Raw genomic sequence first — 23,629 nt, 5'->3', positions numbered from 1 at the left:
GCTTGGACAACCAGACAAGAGAAAATGCATTGTGCATTCTATCGAGGTAACACTCGTAAAGACACTGCAAGCGAAAGTTCGGGGCTGTCAGAAATGTTCCGTATACCATCGGTGTGTGATACCATCCCATTATGCTACCGCACGCTGTACGCCACGAGGAGAGAGAGAAATAAATAAAAGGAAGAGACAAGGAGGCTGACCTAGAAGACTCCGTAGAACTTGTAATGAAAAGATAGTTCGAAAATTTGTATTTGTCGCGCTTTTTGAAATAATGTACGTTTAAAGCGTGACGCCACGCGACGGGAAGAAAACTGAACACTATAGTTATTACTGCGTTGACAAGACTTCAAAAAAAAAACGAAAAAGTGACAGCAGTCTTCAACAAATAAACAACCTTTATTTTTTTCCGAGCATGAAACATAAGTTAACAACATTGTTGTTTAATACCCTATAATGTCCCAGCCACAAAATTCAAAATCCTGTATATAAGCTTCGCAAAATTACTCAGGCTTAGTACATCACGGACAAACGTTCGGTCATAACGCAGAGGCAAGTACAACTTGATGTAAGGCAAAGAGGTTGTTTATAACACCACCTGTTGCTTAACTTTTATTGGAAATAAATGAACAAGGTGTAGAGCAGATCAGGGAAAAAATTTTAGGGGCGAAGCTCCTTAAGGCGTGGGCTGTGCGTCCCCTGTATGTAGACACCTCTCGTTTAGTTTTTGCGGTGTTCACTAGATGGTGGTACAGTCCCTTGTATGTAGCCACCTCTCGTTTAGTTCTTGCAGTGTTCACTAGATGGCGGCACTTGTAACTGATGACGAAAAGATGCAAGGTGTTATAAACTAGACGGCGGTACTTGTAGTTGATGATGAAAGATGTGAGATGTTATAAAATAGGAATGATGTCACATATGGCACGTGTCATTGGTGGAAGGCAATCGTTCGATTTAGTGCGGTGACGTACGCTAGGGGGGAGCATTGTAATAAAATCGAGTGGGCAAAATGTACGGAAGATTCATGGTTTACCAGGTTTTCCTCCGGAGCTTCGCCCACTCATCATAATTCACTTCGTGGATATGGCGGCACTTTTTTTAGAATGTACATGTACCCGCGAACAATGGCAGATAGCGTGAACATTGTCAAGATCATATCAAGACTCCATGTTATCATACTTATCGTCAGGTACAGAAACAAGAGTCACACAATGAACGATTTATAGCATTTCGCCTCTTATTAGCGGCGCCTATGGGTCAGTATGTCGTCATATATATTAAATGTCATTTATTAGTGCATAATTTCAGGAACATTCACAGATTTAAAGAGTCCTCTGAAAATGACAGGAGAGCGTTATTATTTATCTTAAGCTAAGTTTTTAGTGATATATCATTTGTTGCGGACTCGATGGACGCTGTCAAAACTGATCATGCGGCAAGCTGGTGCGAACGTTTAGAGGGGGCGTTGTTCCAGTCTTCGTTTCATAAACCTCTCTAGGTTTACAAGCTTTCTCACTCTCTACTTTGTACTTCAAAAGTGCTGCTGACTAGCACGGCATAACTTTCCTCTTTGAATTCCAGCTGAACAGTACGAAATGGCAGCTGTCTTTATTTGGTACATCCTGAGGTGCTTAGCTTGATGAGGTGGAACGGTGGTCAAGCACTCTCACTCGGCGACTGCAATTTCACGACGTAGGCCAACTTCTTTTCCGTCAGCCAACTGTAGGAGTTGTCGAACTCGAGCACGTCTGCGAAAACCACGCACACACACAAAAAAAAGGCAAACTGTAGTTTTTTACTTGGCGTTGGGGTGGCGTCCGGCTCTACTGAATCTAAGTTTCTGAAGAGTCGAATGAAAATCGTGTCACGTGGTTGGAACACCCGCCTGAATTGGAAAATAATAATTTTATGGCTTCCCTTCTTATATACACATTATACGAGATTTAGCAGTGCATGAGCGTGAGAATCAGCCTTACTTTACTAATTTAATTAGATGGTTTCTCAATTCTGTTGTGCATAAGTGTCTGCCTGGATTAATAAGTGGCTATGGGGCTCGGCTGCTCACTCGAAGGTCGAGGGTGCCATTCCTGGCCACGGCGATAACAGGCTAAATGGTAGAGCCTCCTGTATGGTGCAATGTAAGCGCACCCTAAAGAACACCAGATGGTCAAAATTTCCGGAGCTCTCCACTGCGGCTTCTCTCAAAATCATCTCGTGGTTTGGGGATGCTAAACCCCCCGATATTATGATCTGCATTAGCGGCGAGATCACATAAATGTCACTTTTGTACTGTGGTTACGCGCTGGCACGTTTTCCGACGCATAGTACTACGACTGCTGATTGCAGCAAATATAATATTGAGGACAAGACGCCAACGTAATTGTATACATTCTTCAACGTCGATAATCACCATGATTGTGGATTAATTCTAACACAGCAAGCATACTTATTCATGGTGAATTCCAGCGCTTGAAAAATACGAACGGTTAATGTAGGGACAAACAAACAGTGTAGAAAAAAAATTGTTTCTCCCCTACTCCTTGTTCTTATCTCTTGTTTTTGCCAATATATTGCCATAAGTTGTAAAGAACTGCCCCGCCACGGTGGCCTAGTGACTATAAGATACTCGGCTGCTGACCCGCAGGTCACGAGATCGTATTCCGGCTGGGTCGGCTGCATTTTCGATGGAGGCGAAAATGCTGTAGGCCCGTGTGCTCAGATCAGGGTGCACGTTAAAGAGCCCCAGGTGGCACAAATTTCCAGGGTCTCTTCTCCCCTTCATCCCTTCCCCCAGTGCATGGTAGCAAAGCGGACGTGTGTCTGGTTAACCTCCATTATACATTTCCTTGCATCTCTCTCTTCCTCCACTATGGCGTCTCTGATAATCACATGGTGGTTTTGGGACGTTAAACTACCACATATCTGTCTAAGTCGCAAATGACAAATTACTACGTTTTGTTAAAGAAAAATTACGCGACACAATCTTGTCTGTTTCGTTAGCATTCCCAATGACACTTTTAGTGAGAGAAGCACTGTCTATTTTTTTCTAGATGACTTGGTTTCGAAAGTTTTTTTTTGTATGTTTACGCAGAGGGCAACCTATAATAATAAGAGCGGGGTTTTTAATACCCAGAACCATGGTATGTTTATGAAATATACCGTAGAGGGGGTGCTCCGGAACATTTCTACAACTTCTTCGCCTCCATTTAAATGCGGCCACCATGACAGGAATTCGATCCCGACACCTTCGGGTCAGCATTCAAGCATTGTAGCCTTCAGGCAGCCGTGGAGGGTGCAAAAAGGAGACTTTATAGGACCGTTAATGAATAAATACAGCAGAAAATAAATCTGTATTTGGTTTCCCTCGCTGTAATTGGTATATTTGGTTTCAACTCGATGCACGGAACTTAAAATACTAAGAATTATGGGATCAATAGTCACGTATGCGTTTGTACGAAGCGCTGAACAGGAAAGTCCCTTCGAAGAAATCGAACTAGAGGACCTTTCGACTGGAGCGTACTGAAACCACTACAGCTACGAAACTAATAAAAAAAGAAAGTAGTCGTACAAGAAATGCTGCTCGAACCAACGTTTAGAGAGGGGATTTTTTTTTCCAGGACGACGGCTACCTTTGTAGAAAGTTTTATTGCAGTGACTTGCGGTCAAATATGAACTGTTATTACGCCTATATAGGCTTCTTCTAGTTCCTCCGAACTCCTTTCTCATTAGATTTTTGTACAACCTGCTACACAATGTGTAAACGACATATTGATGGCAAGCACAACAAAATAGAAATGTGTGCGAATGATTCCAATGGGTCGAACTCTCGCTTAAGCTTTTAGATTCGGCAAAAATTTTAGTGCATTGCGCTGTGCGTCGCCATATGAGAACAGGTTTTCGTCCAACATATCGTTTCCCGTTTCATCAGCCCTTCTGGAGCCGAAGTAATAGTTAGGCTAATAACTGTCGGGTTTATTACGAGCCAATGCCACGCTATGATTATTAGAGACACCGTATTGGAGGGCTTCGGAAATTTTAAGTTGCACCTAAATCCGAGGCGTCGAAAATTTCGACCTTTTGGGGTTCTTTAACACGCGCCTAAATCTATAAGCAGATGGGCCTCTTGTGTCTCCATCGAAATGTGGCCACCGTACCGGAATTCGAACCAGCGACCTTCCGATTACCGATCAGGCACAAAACCATTAGACCCCTGTTGCGAGTACCCCCCCCCCCAGGAACGGAATGCGCTTACCAATAATTAGATTGGACTAATTGGTACGGATCTATAACAAGTATAGGCAGCGCGAACTTACGACAAGGACAAGAGCTGACTTGCCGCTTCTTATTTGTGTGCTCGTCGTAAGTTCTCGCTATACTTTCTGTAATGTAACATTGCATAGGGCGTAAGGCGTCGTACATTTTCCGGCCTTTGCGCATCGCCAGCTGCCTTGCTGCGGTATTTGGCTGCTGGCATCCACGCGTTGCACGGGCAGCAGGGATTCTCCGTCGCGCATGCGCAGTCCGAAGCCCAAGTCTCCCACCGCAGTCTGGAAAGACCAGTTGAGTTCCACGCCCTCGTCCGACACGTCCACCTCGAACTCCCAGCGGTCTCGCCGACCTATGGTCTGCGTCTTGACGCCCGGCTCGTCGAAGAGCGTCAAGGCCCGCGTCTCGGGACCCTCTTCGAAGCGACCGCCGTAGTTAATCTGTGCAAAGGAACAATTAAAGTGATTAGAAGAAAGTGCATTTTACTAAAACGAAAACTTGGGTATCATTACTGTGTTGCAGTGTGATATTTTGTTTTTTTTTATTTTTTTCCGGATTGTTCATTTTTGGGCACCGTTCTGTATTATTTTTTTTTCGCTGCAGAACTTCGTGATATGGAGTAGCCGAGGCAATATGCACCTCAACCTCTCCACAGCAAAACAGTTTAAACAGAACAGAACAGAAGAGAAAACTTGGGTAAAAACTCAATCATTAGGTTAACATTGGGTGAAAATACTGTTGCTGCTACAACAATAGCTGCTCGCAGGATCCTCCATTAGAGAGATCAAAGTTTCGCCGAAGCCACCCCCCTCTACGTCATCCACACCTTTATATCAGTCAAGCCTGAAAAAAAAATCAACGCGCTTGGCAACAGGCTACAACAGGCTACAACAGACACGGTTAGAACAGGTGAAGCCTAACGAATGAAACCGTGCGTATTCGGCAAGGACGCAGAAACGACTGTCGCGTGTTTCGTTTTTGTCGCTGTCGGGTAGGCAGGAGCACACTTACCATGTGCCTGCATCGTGGGTCTCCGTCAGGGCCGACCATGACACCACCCCAGTGGGCGGGGAGGGCGGCTGCGTACACGAGGCCAACAAGACGCTCCTTCCAGGGTTCAACTGCGTTGGAATCGAATCACTATTTACAACTTTCAAGCGCAATGACACCTAGAGGCAATTGCACCAACTGAACTGCAACACTGCTGCATTATTGTTTGAATAGATCATGATGCCCTCGACCAGCATGAGAAAGGAATAACGGCGGGGGCCAGTTCAATTCAATTGAGCTGGATTAAAGCTCGTTGTGTCACGCAGGCGCATGTTTACACGTGAGTTGAAAGACCATTTAGGATTGCGTATAGCAAAAGTTGATGGCTCAATGAAATGTATCGGTAAGTAATCGCAAGAAACCTTCTCTGGAAAGTTCTTACAAAGAATTTACTGTGCTTTATATCTGCCCGTCATTGTAGTTTGAGCAAGGTAAAATACTGCGCATCATAGACAATAACCTGTAGTAAGTGATGGCATTAGCCTGTATAAGTGTATGAGCTACTTGCAGGCATATGTTGTATATATGTGGCTGGCGGGGCACAGGAGATTGTGGTCGTTCTCGCTCATATACCGCTGTCAAACGGTCACTGTTTATCACGATTAGGCCTGATCGAGACCGCGCTTCTTAATCGTAATCGACTCCTTTAGGCAAGCTGCAAAAAGTAGTCAATCACTGTTGACAGATTTGATCCCAATCGGGACAAGTAATACAGTGTGTGACAGCGGTATGACTCGCGTTTCTGTAGTAAATGGATGCGTATCCGTTCAAGAAGCCAATGACCTTTATAGAGCTTAGAAGTATACAAAAGTTGGCAGTGCCTTACACGTAAGCTGTAATAGATGACCAAACAATAATGAAGCTCTTAAAATATTGCGCGCAATTGTTGCACATTACAGGAGGTTTTACTCTGATACAGAGGTGTTGCCGCTACAACATCGGCACTGCAGGTCTGGATAGAAGTCCCATTTCGTATGCTTCTACTCACCCTTTGCGTAGATTTCCATTTTGTCGGTTGTCCTCTGCGTCAAAAAGGGCTTTATCAGCTTCCACACGACGGGGAAGAAGTAGGGCGCTGCGTGAATCAGTGCGTAAATTTATTGCCAACAGTTGTCTTTATCATGAGAACGTTTTCCTATAACTACTCAACCTTGTGCGCGTTTCACAACTTTGAAGGCGTATGATATGAACGTCGGAGCCAACCTAAGCTTGAACCGCACGATTTTATTGCACGAGATAACTTGAAAGACACTATAGTTATGATCTGCAGTCTTATGAAATGCCCGGAAAACAACCCAGTTTGTGGACCATCAGAATGAGAAGTAAAAGAACGGACGTCGCAAAGGAGGTGTATATAACAAATGCTAAAGATTTTTCCCCTCTTAACAATTTCCTACCAAACTTTATCGAAAATTACCGACCCCACGCAGTTCCCAGATGTTATTCATGGAAGTATTGCTGAAAACCTTACACGTTGAAACAACAGAATTATCAAAGGTTTATATCGTGAAGATATCAGTTGCTGTTCAGCAGCGCAAAACATTGTTATAGTGTCTTTTTATGGCTTTAGGTTGTAAATGAGACACACCAGCAAGCTTGGAAGAGACGCTTGCTGAATGCATCCATTATTTGTTTCTACTGAACCTTCCATCACTTCTTTATCAGTGAGATATAAACTCAATATAACTGCAGGATGGTTAATCAAAGGATATCAATATTTTATGCTCAGTTCACCATCTTTCGTGTAATCTATTAGAAAAATACATAAAGAAGTTGACTACCTAATACCACTACAAACAACTCAATAAGTAACTCGACTAAGGACTATGCTACGTAGTCAGTGCCGGTAACGTAACTTTGAACTGATTACTGGGTTGTGGGGACCATGTCGGCCACATGAGCCCCAGCTGTATGATCACATCAGGAGCTATCAAATTATGCTTCATAAATAAAAATGATAACTTCACAAACAGGCGCACGTGTGAAACGCGCCAAGTTTTGGCTTGTGCTCACCATTTACGATTATGCACTTTTCCAGACACTCGGGAAAGTGGTCCTCCATCAGTTGCAGCATGTCCGTGATGGTCTTCACGGCTGCACTGCCAACGACCAATTATCAATAGAGTGTGGAGCACTTGGCGCACAAGAAACGCGTTTACAATGCTTTGCTCGCATGAACATTGAGTGAAGATTTTAATGTAATTGACTATACTCGTTTCGCCGCTTACCTTGCCAGCTGTACACCTGACGCAGGCTGAAGTTATCTACGTCAATGACCAGGTAGTGCGTTTCCAATTCTGCAGTTGCCTAAGCGAAACGAAATGAATAAAAGGGACAGACACAATCGGATTCAGGAAGAAAAACAAACACACATCAACGTACAAGTGCGGTGAAATCTCGCCCCTAATTCTCTTGCACCTATCCAGCATTGGAGAACCCAGCACCCACCTATGCCTACAAAACTTGCAATAACTGCAGTTGGTTGTGCCACTCGTAGTGCATAAAGCTTGGCTCACCTTTATTGAAGCTGACCGCTTCAACGATTCCGCATATTCCAACATGTAGACGCAGTGTCGCTGTACGACAGCAGGGGTAAGGGCCGCTACAAAGGCTGCACACAGCAAGAAACGAGATAATGTGAAACGTTAGAAAAAAAGAAACAAAAAACTTTATTTTTTGTTGATTTATTCAACGCTTTGAAGTGACCTGATACGAAAAGCAGAAAAGATCAAACTAGGGATGATATGAGATGCTATCATATAGTGGTGCTGATTGGGGTCGTTGGGAATATGGGCGGACGTTAAGGATCTAGAATTGCTCATTTTCTTATTTGTTTTCAAGGTTTTCGCTTGTCATTAGCTTTTGGAATGGACACCCAACAGCCAGAATTCATTGTTATAACCGCTAATGTGGTATGCGGGCAATGAGTAAGAGGGTCATTTCGCCTTAGAAAACATGCGAAACTTGACGTTGACCCGCCGTGGTGGTCTAGTGGCTAAAGTACTCGGCTGCTGAACCGCAGGTCGTGGGTTCAAATCCCGGCTGCGGCGGCTGCATTTCCGATGGAGGCGGAAATGTTGTTGGCCCGTGTGCTCAGGTTTGTGTGCACGTTAAAGAACCCCAGGTGGTCTAAATTTCCGGAGCCCTCCACTACGGCGTCTCTCATAATCATATGGTGGTTTTGCGACGTTAAACCCCACATATCGATCAATCAATCAATCAATCAATCAATCAATCAATCAATCAATCAATCAATCAATCAATCAATTAAACTTGACGTTGCAGGGTTATAACCAATATATTGTTGAAAACGGTATCATTATTAGTGGGTTCAATTGTATTGTAAAAACAGTAAGATCATTCAATGATTAAGCCCTGTGTAGTTTGATTATTTCCGTTTAGCTGGTAAATCCATTCACCTGCATTCTCGACGAACAGAACCATCACTACAGATTCGATTCGGTCAAAGCATATAGAGGGTTACCTTTCATGTCGATTCCCGCGGGAATAATCCACATCGGTCGTCCATCCTTGCACGGGTGAAGTATAGCACCTGGAAAATTCTCCTTCACCAGCTGCGAGGAAGTAGGTACGTTGACTAATAGCCACGCATTCAATAGGCAGTTATGATTAATTATTGCGCAGATGAAGTATTGGGCTTGGAAGCACTGAAATATGGGAGAGTTTTACTTGAACATAGTGGTGTTTTGAGCGCATAAACTGACAGGGAATAAACTTTAGTTTATGAATAAAGTGTGAATAAAGTTTAGCTTGAAGTGAGCGCTTGTCTGCCTATCTCTGTATTTCGTTCCTTGTTTGTTTACGAGCTCAAAATACCACTATATTCGGCGTAGCTTCCCGTTGAGAAGCAGAACGTTGTCATGTAATGTGTCAAGCAATGTATTTATATTTTTCACACGCTTATATAGGAAAAGTTGGGCGCCATCAGAGTGGCCGTTAGTGGATACTCTGCGCCAAATTGACTACTTTTCAACCCGTTTGGTGACGAAAATTTTCAGTTGGTGCCATGTCTAATTAGTGACTACTTTTAATTTACAGTTTTACTTATTCAGAATGGTTTTCCTTATTCATTAATAGTAAAGACTTCGTTCATTATACCACTCCTGCTCTGTTTTGCTACCCATTTCGCGATAATATTAAACGACATGGCTACTTTGGCTTCAGTTATTGCACCTTTTAAATTCCCCCCAACGGCAACCCTGGCCGCCATCCCGCCCTGCGAACATGAGTACCCGGCGAAGATGTATGAAACACAAGTTCAAGGAGAGAAAGGGTATAGCGATAATCGCTCTGTTGTCTTTGTATTAGACTGATGGATACCACTACCGTTTTCAGAGAGATAAATTCGTTCTTTTCACCAATGATTGCATTCATGCTGTTCTTTTGTTGTCTTTAATATACGTAATCTATACCTTGGCAGTCTTATAACGAGATGAGTGCGTTACTATAGGGGTCTCCCCTGTTATATATTTCGTATACCGCGGATAACTGGGAGCCAGAGAGCCGGAGGAAAAACATAAACTAAAAGACAGTTGAAGCTGTGCCGCCTACAAAGTGGACAATATGTTCCAGTGCTTCTCAGACGTTTTGTAAAACGCAAAATAAGGTTGCATCAGAAGAGCCACGGCTCGGTCTAGTTGGCGGTTCACTGCAATAGATACAGCGCAAGCTGGGGATGAATAACGCCGCAACATGCGCACACAATGATGAGCGCTTCCACTCGTGTGTAAAGTATATATGACATCCGCCACCAGCCTGTGCTGTAGATTTTGTTTTAAGGTTGCATGCTCAGGCAGGGAGGTTAAAAAAAATTCGGCAGATCCAACGTACCGTGGGAATCGATGTTATGTGAAGCATGCGGGTAGGATGTGGCTGTGACGTAATTTCTTATTGTGCAAAACGTTACAGAGGAGCGCTAAATATTTGTACAAGTGCACACACAGACGTATTTCAAAAAGCCGCATGTATGTTTTGTAACCAGTTGTTTACAATTACGTAAATATTCAAACAGCAACATGCGTATTAGTCACATCAGAACAAGGGAACTCATATGAAGCGCCGGTGATAGCGAAGATTGTAGCCCTGGGCACTGCTACATAAATGAGCTTCAGGGGATGGCGTGCTTAACTACAACTGTCGTTAAGCCGGCATTACCGCTGTATATTAGCAGAACATATGTAACGTTAAAAAAATGGATCCCCAGCACAGCAGCAACAATGGACATTTCGCAAACATTATGACCTATTTGAAAGATAGTTCCGAGACATGGCGTGGTTCTGAGGTAGAATACTTGATCGCCACGCAGAATGCTATGGTTTGATTCCGGCTTGAAACCTGAGATTCATCTTTTGCAATCGTCGGGTCAACGCTGCCCATGTCAGCGTTTTTCTTAACGCTCATGCGTTCAAATTACCCATGTCCGTTTTCGCTGTTCCTGGGTGGATGTAAACTGTCGATCACCTTGGGCACATACCCCCATTCCCGTGGCTAATACCCACCTACGGGTATGTAGGCACATTATACTAGGAAAGGGAGAAAACTGGAACGAAAGATACTATCTGAGAGATGCACAAAAAAGGCAAAAACAAAAAAAACACATCCTAATGCTGTGTAAATGCAGTCTCTCAACGCGCTTGTCCTTAAAAAGTGCAAGGACGCTTTCAATGCCTTCTGGGCTGAGGATGGGCTCGGCCAGTATCCTAGGACTCTTTCTTGGAAAAAAAAAAGCATTAGCGACTGGGTCAAGAAAATAGCTTTTCATTATCCTTACCCAAATACGCCTTGTATATAGGAGCAATACTGATTCAAGAGTGCCGACATGAGTATGCTAATGAGGTCATCGTAATCTGCTGTAATTACCTTAGCTATAACTGTCACTGTATGCGTGACAGCTATTCAATATGCTAAAAAACAAAAAAAAAACGCACCGCTGGTGGTTCGTAGCTGTTCACCAGCTCGTCAACGCCGTTATCCTTCCGCCATTCGAGGTCCTGCGAGAAAATTGTGGTTTCCTGTAAACAGCTGACGAAAGGAAAGGAAACAATTGTAGTGAAATCAGGTGTTTTTAATCATTTTAATGAACGCGAATGAACTGTGGTGCATATTTTAGTTGGTAAATTATTCGAAAAAAAAAATAGATACTCTGTTAACAGCTTATGGTATATGTCTAAAGCACCGAGAAGTATTGAGGTTGGATTTGTTTTTTGTGGGGATATTTCGTGTAACGATGCGTCTAATATATGAATAGAACATGACATATGATCAAGCTATGTACTGAAAACGACCGAAGATATCTTTATTAATGCAGTTTAGTAGCAGTTAGAACTATCACAAAACTGTTATATGCTGAATGCGCTACTACACTAATCTGTAAATGAGCAATTAGAACAGCTTTGATAGGGCAAATATGTGTGTATTCATTTAACGACATTCTTAATCACTTACTTCTATAGTGCGACTTGTCACTTTAACCATTTACACCCGCCTATACGGTGCAACGCAATCATTTAACTTTTTCACAATTACCTCGCGCTATTCGTCTCTGGAACAGCCCATACCGGAAAATATTGCTTCACTTAGAGACCACGACGCCTTATCCCTTCACTTGAATCAACATTTTTCCACACACTGCGCTTAGTTTCTCCTATTCTATATGCGCGTGTGTATGCGTGTATTGATTTTCATTCTGATAACGTTTGCCTTTTAATAGTATTGGCACAAGCCTTCCTTTTTATTTCAAGGAGTATAATGATGCACTGGTATTTTGGCTGCATTATATGATGTAATGTAACTGCAATGTGTATTTACTCCTGCGCAATATTTTCTGTTATGTCGCGAATTTCTGATTATACGCGTAATTAAAGGATTGTACTGCACTGTATGCCCCCTCACTTTATGCCTCTTCCGAGGCCTGTGAGTTATTATAAATTAAATAAATTAACAATAAATAAATAAATAAATATTGCCTGAATTATGAAACTGCCGAAGAAAATAAGAATTGTTTTAATTTTCCGGCTTTAAATAGTGACATTTAAATGATTCCACAGTCAAAATATCTCAAATGCGCCTTTAATGCTTACTTTTTTGCATGTCGCGAATTCTCCACATGCCATAGAAGCGAAGGCCGTGCAACAAAAAATGGGCTTCAGAACTACGCAAAATGTCGTGTGGCGTCGTATTGAGTGCGTACACACTAAATAAACAAAGTTATTGAAGATCGAACTTGCGTCAGCCAGGCGAGAAACAACGAATAAGTAAGCGCTTTCAAGCGCTTTGCTCTATCCGCCATCAGCTGCAAAACAATTGGTTCTGGCATAAAATACATTACACGAAATAGTACTATATTTTTCACGCTGAAAGCTGCGTTCCCCGTGAGTATACCTGACAGCAGGCAATAAAGGCGTCACACATTCAGTGACTTGCTTACTCTAAAGTTTTTCGGCATGTCGCGAATTCATGACATTAGTCAGTAAAGGGTTAAGAGCTCCACCTTTGCGCAAAAGTGAGCCTAAATAAATAAACGATACGCTCTACCAAAGAAGGCTAAAAAAAAAAGCATATGAACCAAGTATGAATGGGTGAAAAGTGAATGTGAGTTATCTTATTGGCAATGAGTTGATTGATTGATATGTGGGGTTTAACGTCCCAAAACCACCATATGATTATGAGAGACGCCGTATAGTGGAAGGCTCCGGAAATTTCGACCACCTCGGGTTCTTTAACGTGCACCCAAATCTGAGCGCACGGGCCTGTATACAACATTTCCGCCTCCATCGGAAATGCAGCCGCCGCAGCCTGGATTCGATCCCGCGACCTGTGGGTCAGCAGCCGAGTACCTTAGCCACTAAACCACCGCGGCGAGGCTATTGGCAATGAGTGGATCTCAAATTGTGCATGCTGGCTTTTATCGAAAGGTTGGTACTCACATGGCGGTACATGCGTTCCGCCTTGGTCACATCAAACTCCCGGGCTGGTTGTGCCATCGGATATGAGATGTAAAGAAACGAAACGTAGTTAATACGCTGATTTGGTTTCAAAAATGTGTTAACATGTATGAAATCATGCATTCAAGTAGCTTAACGTGTTTGCTGTATGTCATGTGGCAACAAAATATTATTGCTCGCACTTCGTATTTGAATATTTTTAAATGAATATGAATACGAAACTGTTGTACTATGTCTTTATTGCTTTGAATATGAGCAGTGTTACATTTTCGATTGGTTAAGTAAAGAATAGGTTGAGGTTGTCTAAAATCAAACCATTTTACATCTTTGGAGGCGAGACTACTTGGCACTTGATTTGGTTGCAGCACCATAAAACAACATATTATGTATTAAACGTTGTATTGACGTGAATTTTGCGAGTTGATTTAGCTTGGAAAATGTTGCGTGTGCTCGCAGTGAAGTTTATATTATATTTTTTTTAAGTTATTGGCACCATCAGCTAAAGCAAATAATTTCAATGTTAGAAAAGCCACAAGGTTTTCCCCATAACAAGTTACACGCAGAAACTTGCATATAGATGCAGATATGTTCTACCAAATAAAATATAAAGATATGTTCACTTTCTGGGAGTTATGATGGCGAGTACAGCTGGGACTGCATTCGCAGTGTGACAATTCGGATGTGCAGCGGACGCCAAACGCTAACATTGACACAGATGGGTTATTACAAAACACCTGTTTACGGGGACAAAATGTCGTAGCAGTATTCTGTTGGCTTTTTTATAAGCTCATTTGTGGGGACGCGACCTTCCTAGTTTGTTATACCTTGAATTCGACGTAGCTACGCAAGTAGTCTTACATGCGGCTGTGGCGCTTGGTGCACCCGCGATGCTTGCACATGTTTATTCGCTCGCTCCATGTGTGTCGATTCGCTACGTTGAAGCGCGGAGTCATAAAAAAAGCACACGCAATGCCAGCGTTCTGTATAGTAGTTCACATCTAGCACAGCTGTTGGTGAGAAACAAGGATCTAAACAAAACAGTGGTCCGATGATTGTATCTTCTGTTCTGTTCTGTTCTGTTTTAACTGTTTTTCTGTGGAGAGGTTGAGGTGCCTATTGCCTCGGCTACTCCATATCACAAAGTATCTTGAATTATACGGAATGATACTCACTTTACTTACAATCGAACACTGACAAGTTATTGGTGGCTGACCAATGTAATCGTTCGTGTTTCAAAAAAAGTAAAAATGGTAACATGACGCCATGCAATCCCAGTGATCGTAGAGACGATTTATGTGTTTACAGTTGAAGACTTCCAGGATTTTCCGGGTAAGCACGCTAAACAAGCTATATATCGGCGTGTATATTAAATCACCTGTTTGTCATTACACCTGTGGCAACCTAAATATATATCTCAAGGACTTAGACTTCTGATTAAAAAGACTCTTGCATTATAGTGCTCTTATTTTACTGAACATTCCACACAGAAGTTCTTATCCCAGTTAAGTCGGGCTTACAAATTGACAACATTGCTTTGAATATAACTAGAAACACAGCAAACCGAACTATTCTCCATAAAGTTTTACACCAGCTATGCAATCCTTCAGAAAAAAATGAGACAAACAAAATTACTTTGAGTGTAAAATAACGGCAGTTTGTTCAGAAACAAGTTACAACAGTTCAAAACTGCTTTATCTTTAATAGGCAGCCCTCGTTTAGATAACTAGAGTCGACATCTGCATGGGCTGCCTGCGCTCTGTTCCGTTTGCTAAACGCTGAAAACTCCACGAGCATTCACTGTTAACAAGCTACATTCATTTGGATGTTTTTCATGTACGATCTTCACACGGACCTGAGAGGTTTATCTTTGAAATATCTTTTAGACGTTTGCAGAACAGTAGTTCACGAGACACATCAGCAGTCAGTGCATAGAGTGGTTTGCTTACGCGCACTCTTTTCCTAATCATCTGCTCGACAGTCAAATAGAGAGGCTTTAGATCCACTGCAGCTAGGAACAATAGCGCAAGATATGGACGTCCTATACATTGCTTTGACGAGCACGACAACGGTAACATTCGGGGTAAGCGCTATCGTTCTCCACGCTTCAACGAACACTTGCGACCTTGCCTTAAACAATACGCTTGCATCGTTTTAATTGGCACCTTTATTGCAAACAGGTGGGGTGTATACAGGTGGAAAGTTGTATATTCACCTCGTGTTGAGGTGCGTTTGCCGTTTTCGACGCGACCTTGATAAAGGCGGAAAATGTTTACCCACACGAATAAACATTTGGTGCGGCAAAAGCGCGAAGAAAACATGATATCGCAGAACGGTATACAAGCAAGCGGAAATGGTGGTGGTGATGTGGCGTTATAGCTTGCGAGAATCGGCCAGCAATTTAGTCAACCTGGCTGGTTCTTGCCTTTCAGCTTGTCTCACCTTGAATCGTTTAAACTGCTTCTGGAACAAGACGTAAAATAGTAGCAGCTACTTCCTTTCGAACCATGCCCACACCTTCAGGAAGCACGACCTCTTCACTGAATCCGTGGGAAAGGCACGTTCTCTTCATACTGTCCGCTAGCTTTTCCCTTTCGGAGCCAAACTGCTTACAACATTTGATGCAGTGGCCTGTGTCCCGAACTTCATTGCACCCCATACACGACACAGAGGGAGTGTCCATGAACTGTAGCAACTCTACGAGTGTGCAAGCCAATGGTGTGCTTATTCTATACAGTAAGCTTGATCTGTATTGTTTCGCGGTCACGCGGGCATTTTCGAATGCGATCAGGGCAAATCCGGATTGGTTGCTGCAGTAGAATCTCTTTTAGTCACAATCGTACCCAATCACAATGCATATTATTGTAATTTGCGCCTCGTGGTCGGGCTCGCACAACGTGATTTGACAGACGTCTGACGTCCAGATTTGTTTAGACCGGGTATAGAAAATACGGGTCCGTGGCACATGGTCAACGGGACTCTCTCTCTCTCTCTCATTCTCTCGTATATATATATATATATATATATATATATATATATATATATATATATATATATATATATATATATATATATATATATATATATATATATATATATATATATATATATATATATATATATATATATATATATATATATATATATATATATAAGGGAAAGAAGTGTATACCTAAGGGCTCGTTTGTCCGTGTTTTAACACAATATTAATGAGATCTAACGGACAGTAATGCCAAGGAATGTACAGGGGAAGTTATTAGAACCAATGGAATGTAAATAAGAAGAAAGAAAAGTGGATGAAAAAATAACCAGCCGTGAGCAGGAATCGAACCTACGACCTTCGAATAACGCGTTCGATGCTCTAACCACTTATTTCATTGAACGAGGGTCTCGTACTGGCAGACTTGGTGTGTTTAGGTTGTATACGAGGGACTATTAATCAGCTGCCCGCTCATAATAAGTTCACGTGCTACGTGACGCCAAACATGCGCATAAAAAGAGTGTTTTCACACTCGTCGCTTGGCTTATAGATGGCACTGACTGTCACTCCTACTTCTAAATTCACATATAAACCCAAAAAAGTGGATGGAGGGAAGGCCGCTGTGGTAGCTCAGTCGTTAGAGCATCGAACGCGTTATTCGAAGGTCGTAGGTTCGATTCCTGCTCACGGCTGGTTATTTTTTCATCCACTTTTCTTTCTTCTTATTTACATTCCATTGGTTCTAATAACTTCCCCTGTACATTCCTTGGCATTACTGTCTGTTAGATCTCATATATATATATATATATATATATATATATATATATATATATATATATATATATATATATATGTGTGTGTGTGTGTGTGTGTGTGTGTGTGTGTGTGTGTGTGTGTGTGTGTGTGTGTGTGTTTGTTTATCTATTTATATAGATTGTGTGACGTGCATATAACTCCAATGCCCCGTGACAACTGGACCACATCCGAGCACTTCAGAACAATGTACCAAGTCTCGATACTATCAGGTATGGGCGCAGCATAGCTTTTTAGGTCTTTAGGAGTGCGAAGTGACAAAACTGAAGTGATGTTGAGGCACGTATAATCTTATCACAGCACAGAGTGCCTTTCGACAAAATTGACGCGACGAAATCCGTGATGCGAACTTTTGTTGAGCAGTTTCGTCGGCTCACCTCGTAGCCAGCGCAGCAGGAACGCGTCCGTGTGTGAGGTCTTCCTCACGTCAGCCACAGCTTCTCGGAACTGCACAGCCAAGGACACGAATGTGTTACTCGGTTCAGCAGTACACTCTCAATGATGTAATTGTTGGGGCTTAACGTCACAAAACGACAATGGTCATGATGGACGTCATCAAGGCTCAGGAAATTTTTACCACCTTCTTTCTTTTTTCTTATGTGATTCTCAAAGAGAAAAGAAAAGTGAGCTCCGTAACTGTGTGCATCAGATTGCGACACCTCAACAGTAGCTCACAGGGGATGGGGGTGAGGAGGGATTAAAAGAATAGGATTAAAAGGTAAATAGATAAAGGAAGGAGAGAGCGAGGTGCAGGGACAGCGAGCGACAGAAAACGACGGAAGTAAAGAGGAGACAGGAAAGATGGACACGGTCGCAGGAGTCCGAGGACGGGGCACCACTCAGCGAGAGCTCATGTCGGCGGCAGGAGATGGCGTAGGGCGAGCCCGGTCGGCCAGAGCTACGCTGTCGTCGGAGATCGTCAGTAGATGGCGTAGGGCGAGCCCAGTCGGCAATAGCTGCGCTGTCGTCGGAGATCACGGGGGCACAACTGGTCGGCGTCAAATCCAGAAAGCGAGTCTTTCGTGCACCGAAGTATAAGTACACGGGTTTCAAGCATTCTCGCATTCATGGAAAATGCGACGGGCCTTCGGGCGGTGATATATTGAAATGGCCATTCGCCTTACATGCTACTCCAGGTGCTGGTGGGTGATTATGATACACCGGTAAGCACATGACATCCTAGACTTGCACACGCATGCAAACATCGATTACACATTTTATAACGTTTCTTTAAGGCTCTCAGCCTGCAAGAACGTCGACAGTGCATTCGAGGCACGTACGGCAGATAACTAAACCAGACTGGTAAAAGAAATGTCAATGTAGAACTGCTAGGGGGTGGTATACAGTAATTTATTTATTTATTTATTTATTTATTTATTTATTTATTTATTTATTTATTTATTTATTTATTTATTTATTTATTCATATACCCTAAAGGCCCATTTGGGCATTACATCGGGGTGGGGGGGGGGGGGGTAGTTACAATACAGCAGGGTTATGCGCAAAACAGAAATACGTACACAGAACACGAAAAAAATAATAAAAAGGTAAATGCAGAAACAAATTTTGCACCAAAGAAGACATAGTAATGTAGCACTCAGTATGGCATGAAACGATGTGTGCGATAACTGATGTAATATTGGCACTAGACTAAACGAAAGAAAGCCACAAAATGTTACGGTTCTACATTCCACATCTCCATTAATCTGTGGACAAACGTGTCGTGATCACGCACAGTTACAACATCACTTGGTAGTTTATTCCAATGATAAATCGCAAGAAACAATGGTGAGTCACGAAGGAAGTTAGTACGGGCAAACATGGGCTGTATTTTGTAAGCATTATCCACACGTGGAAAAATGCGATGAGCTGGTTTAATCTGTGAATGTAATAAAGATGACTCACTGAAATAAAGCTTGTGCACTCACAAACGGATACTTTTCTGCACATCAGCTTCATTTTGTCACTCAAAAGCTTCAGTGAGCGTGAAACTACTAATATTGAATTCTGATGGGAATAATGAAAAAACAAACGGTGTTCTGAACTAAGGTACGTTTGAAATAGGCGTAATTCGTCATTAAACAGACTTTTGAGTCAATTCCTTGCCCAAAATGTATCATGTCAAAAACTTTGATTACCCTGTTCATGCCCGAGAAATACTCAAATATTCATTATAAATGATTTATTGAACTATCTTCAATATCAGCCTCTCTTAGCCAGCTAGTTCTTGCGCTCCGATGGATGGCATTGCGACACCATATTTCCTTCAGCATATTTCAGATTCGCGAGATGTCGACAGATGTTTCGACTTGCAAATGAGTTCTGTAAAATCCAGAAGGTGACTGAAGAGTTGCGAAAAGGATAAATGCAATGCTAGGCGTCCTTGTGCTTCCAGTTGTTGACTAATTCGCCCTGCCAATTTGTATCATTCTGATTGGCTTAATTGGCAGAGCGGCCACGTCGGAAAGGTCAGGTTCGATTCCCAGACTATATAGGATGACTTTTTCGTTAAATAGACGCTTTTTCTTCTGAGATATTAGTATGAATTTTCTTTTAGGCTATGTGCTGCAGACTGGTGGTTTTCAGTTATTCGATTCAGCATTCTTACTTATTGAACTTCCAGAAATGACAGAAAGTTTCCTGCGCAACTTTTTAACTATTATAAGGCTTTACACAAAGATCTCTTCCTCCCATGCCGTGCGGAGAGACGAGGAACAATTCCCCGTTCTCGCGACGAAGGCTGTACAAGTGCGGGCACAATGTATGCAGAGCTTCAGGAAAGACGGTCGTAACACCACACGTGCCTCGCTAAGTCCTCCAGCTAATTTTCACCGAAAGAAAACAACATTGCCGAACGTCGTGAATGATGTCGTATGAATAAGAAAAACAGCTATCTAACAAGAGGAAAGATTCGCCCAGTTAGTTGTTCACGTTAAAACGAGAAATGATTGTCTTTTTTTTTCTCCGTCGATTATCCTGACCTTGGGGGGGGGGGGGCACTAACAAATTTTTATTGAGCATTTCAGGGCAGTGATATGGCACGCGAAGTACGTGAATGAATTCTTGGGGTCTTTGGTGATTTGGTATTCCGTAGTGTTCCACTTTATATTTTCCCCCTGAAGGAGCGAAGTGGCCGTTCCTAGCAAAACACTAGCACCTCCTTAAATAGATTTTAAAGGAGAGCAAGAGAAAACAAGAAATTAAGAGTTTGTTTCTCGCAATGTTCCAACTTTCGATACAAACCTTAACGAACCTCAGTGATTGTTGCCCAACGTTTCGTTTAAAGTCAAGCGAAGGCCCGGTTGCACGTAGAAGGGCGGTCGAATGCACGACAAACGGAAAAGAAACTGAATTTTCGGTGCCGAATTGTACCACACCAAGTACAGTCTCCGTTTCGTCCTGTATACATATAACGGTATAGAGAGAAACACACAACCTAGTTTATGTGTTTCTCAGCAAAGAATTTCGGGGAAGCCTTTGTCCAACAGATTGATGGATATGACAAAATTATACGGTGGCAACATGTGGATGGTTGCGAAATGCACAAATGCCCGTGTGCATGCATTCATGTTTCATGTTGCAAAATACCAGTAATTAAAGTAGGTTCTGCATTTCTCACTGTGCCTTGCCTCGTAATCACACTGTCGATCCGGTACGCGAAACCTTTCGAATTCACTTCGAATAATTTGTTAACGATCAATTCTGAGACGCAAATTGGAGAGAGTTCTACGTAGCGCAACTCGCTGTGGAAGATAAGGATTGTGCATGCAGCTACAAAATTTTTTTGAAGAAGTACGTGAAGTTTCCTGAACACCATATCGCTTTCAGTTATTATGTATCACGTTTATTTTGCGTATTGTTTACTTACGGTGCATAATTTGTGCATTACGCTTAGCTAGTCGAATAATTTGTCTCAATTGCGCACTTCGTTCAACATTTCCATAGTCAAGACTGAATTTTCGTTTTGCGAAAACGTTTTACTTCTATAACATGTCAAATTTGAAGAATGTATTTTTCTTCATACATTGTTACTTTTGTATTACCCTTTCACACTGTTGCACTGAGTAACGTTAGTTATGCACGATTCTGAGAATTTTCGTACGGCCGCCTGTGCATCTTGATGGTCGTCATTGAACGCTCTCAATCCCAATTTAGAGGATTTCCGTCTAGTTCTTGCAACATCCCTCAACAAGTCATGTCGACGTTGAAAAAAAAAATTAGAGCACCTTACTCCGGAAGCACAATGCTGAAGAAATGGTGGAGCTGCTGGTAATCAGAGTTGCCCTCGTGGTTACAGTGTTGATAAATTTTGCATATTTATTCCTCTATTTCTTTCTGTTCTCTCTTCTCTCTGTTTTTCTGTATGTCTTTTTTGTCTCTATTTTTGTTTCTTTGTTTCTCTCTCTCTCTCCATTCCTTTCCCCTCTTTGGTCTTTCTAACGCCTTTCTTTATCTTCCCTTTGTCTCTCTGCGCATTTCTCACTTCCGCTTTGTTAATATCTCTTTTTCTATTTCTTTCTTTTTCCTTTGTTCTCTCCCACTCATTATTGTTCAGCTTATCGTTCTCTTAATTTCTCTCTTTCTTTTTAGCGCTTTAACTTCTATCTTCCCTTGCGTTCTCTCCTTCAACTCTGCCCTCGTCCCCCAATATCCACTTTTTCACATCATCGCTTTACTACGCTATAAAATGCTACGCTATGCTCCCTGGAAAGCCGAGTGGTTACGACACACGCCTTGGGATTGCGGGTGCGCATGTCGGAATCTCGTTTCCCGAAGCACTTTTTCCCAACTAAAATTTCCCTCTTTCTCGATTATTATTTCTCTATTTTTTCCCCTCCATCTCAACTGGTTGTCTCCCCCGCCAGAGTTACTGCATCGCGTGCCGGCGAAGAAATAGACGCACGTGTTTTGCGAACGAAGCGAAAGAGGACGACGACGGGGATTCGGGAGAGGACGAAGAGAACGCGTGTCTGTTTGATAATGATCATGATGCTTGATAATGTCAGTTCACATTTGACGAAGGCAGGTCTTGCGAAACACACGCAGTTTGGTCGTAGCAAAAGCTATAGGCGCGGCCTTTTATAGCTCGTTGCCCAGACTCTCCTGGTCCAAGCAGACTCGTGGCTGTGTAGTAGAACATCCATTTGACACGCAAACGACCCGAATTTGGTCCTGGCAAAAAAAGTTCCTGTCCAGGAATTTTTTTGCCCCTACAATAATGCCAAACGGGCGATGCAGGTACCTGAATAAATATAAAGCATGTATACAGTGTCTCTTTGTGACGCAGTACTAAGCACCAGCGTGGTTCAGAGGGCCTGAGTACGACGCAGAGGACCTGAATTCGAGTGCTGGTTGGTCCTCCGTATCTTTTTTTTTTTTCATTCTGCATGATAGTGCTTACTGACACCGCTGGTGGACAACCATACGCCATCAAAACCGAATCTTATGATCAGATAACAGCTTTCGCTGCAACGAAAACTGGAATGAACCTACCTTGTCGAGCGCAGCCTGCTGGCGCATGCTCAGGTCACCCAGGTACCCGCTCATTCTTCCAACTGAGGCGAGTGCGTGCTCCACCGCTCCGGTCGACCGACTGGCTGCGAGCGGCACTTGTTTGTATCCGGCGCTTAAGCGCCCAGGCTGCGGCGTGCCCTTTCCATATTGCCCTGCTTGCACAACACAGCTGAGCTCCGATGCCAGTAGCTTTTTCAGCGGCGTGGCTTTGTCAGCCATACACCCGGCGCCAGCCGATAAGCTCCCTATCACATTCTCCCCAGGCTCTCAACTTTGAATTCAAGTTTGATAACGGGACGGACAAAGCTCACTGATGTAAGCCATATAGGACATCCTCTTTATGGCATGGTTGACGCCAGAAGCTTGTAGTTTCCCAAATGATACAAAGAAAAAAAAATTGATCAAAAGCACTCTTTGGTCTGTGAATACGAACGCGAGTGAAGCCTGCGCCTGCGGCTTCGCGTCATTTTCGAACCGAACCGCACTTGTCTGCGCGTTGGCGATCTATCAATTCCCGCGGTTCTTCCTAAGAGGGAACGGCTTGCATCCGTGCAGCCGCTGAGTATCGCGACACTTGTGAAAGAAGCACAGGCGTTGCCAAGAGTGCGAGGGGCGCCGAACGTTGTCCTTCGTAGGAGTCTTTTATCATATATATATATATATATATATATACCCTGATGAAGGCCAGACTCTAGGCCGAAACGTCGAAATAAACCACGTTGTGACCGCTCACGGAGGATCTACTGGACTATATATATATAAATATATATATATATATATATATATATATATATATATATATATATATATATATATATATATATATATATATATATATATATATATATATATATATATATATATATACATTTGTGAGCAGCATGAGATTACAGTGACGTTCCTACTAAGATTCCCACTTGTTGCACCTCACCTCAGGTAGTCTTTTATTCCAAGTATTGACTGACGTCGTTCCATTACGAATGCTAATAATAATGCACTTCTCAAAAACAGACGTTCTTCTCGACGACCGCTTTATTTACGTATGCAA

At 42.6% G+C, this 23,629-nt stretch overlaps 1 protein-coding gene across 1 annotated transcript; it reads right to left on the bottom strand.

Moving 5' to 3' along the window:
- Nucleotides 1-377: 377 nt before the first annotated feature.
- LOC119174774 (SEC14-like protein 2) lies at nucleotides 378-22,815 on the bottom strand. The gene is made up of 12 exons (XM_037425832.2): nucleotides 22,561-22,815; nucleotides 17,445-17,514; nucleotides 13,260-13,303; nucleotides 11,262-11,324; nucleotides 8,798-8,888; nucleotides 7,830-7,924; nucleotides 7,542-7,620; nucleotides 7,327-7,407; nucleotides 6,302-6,388; nucleotides 5,275-5,384; nucleotides 4,415-4,703; nucleotides 378-1,745 (listed from the first exon to the last, which is right to left on the bottom strand). Exons 1-12 carry the CDS (start codon nucleotides 22,798-22,800, stop codon nucleotides 1,654-1,656), a joined length of 1,341 nt encoding a protein of 446 aa, XP_037281729.2. The 5' UTR covers nucleotides 22,801-22,815; the 3' UTR covers nucleotides 378-1,653.
- Nucleotides 22,816-23,629: the final 814 nt, after the last annotated feature.

Source organism: Rhipicephalus microplus, chromosome 5 (assembly GCF_043290135.1).
Source record: "Rhipicephalus microplus isolate Deutch F79 chromosome 5, USDA_Rmic, whole genome shotgun sequence".
Lineage (NCBI taxonomy): Eukaryota > Metazoa > Arthropoda > Arachnida > Ixodida > Ixodidae > Rhipicephalus > Rhipicephalus microplus.
Note: the sequence above shows the minus strand (reverse complement) of the source record. Positions and strands in the feature narration are given on the sequence as shown.

Bases quoted from the DNA above. Each gene is read 5' to 3' on its own strand.
- LOC119174774 (XM_037425832.2), bottom strand. From the start codon at position 22,800: ATGGCTGACAAAGCCACGCCGCTGAAAAAGCTACTGGCATCGGAGCTC. The intron at 5,385-6,301 runs GTGAGTAGAAGC...ATTCCAACGCAG, and splicing joins AATGGAAATCTACGCAAAGG to TTGAACCCTGGAAGGAGCGT. The intron at 1,746-4,414 runs GTACGACGCCTT...TGGTTTTCGCAG, and splicing joins ATGCGCAAAGGCCGGAAAAT to ACGTGCTCGAGTTCGACAAC.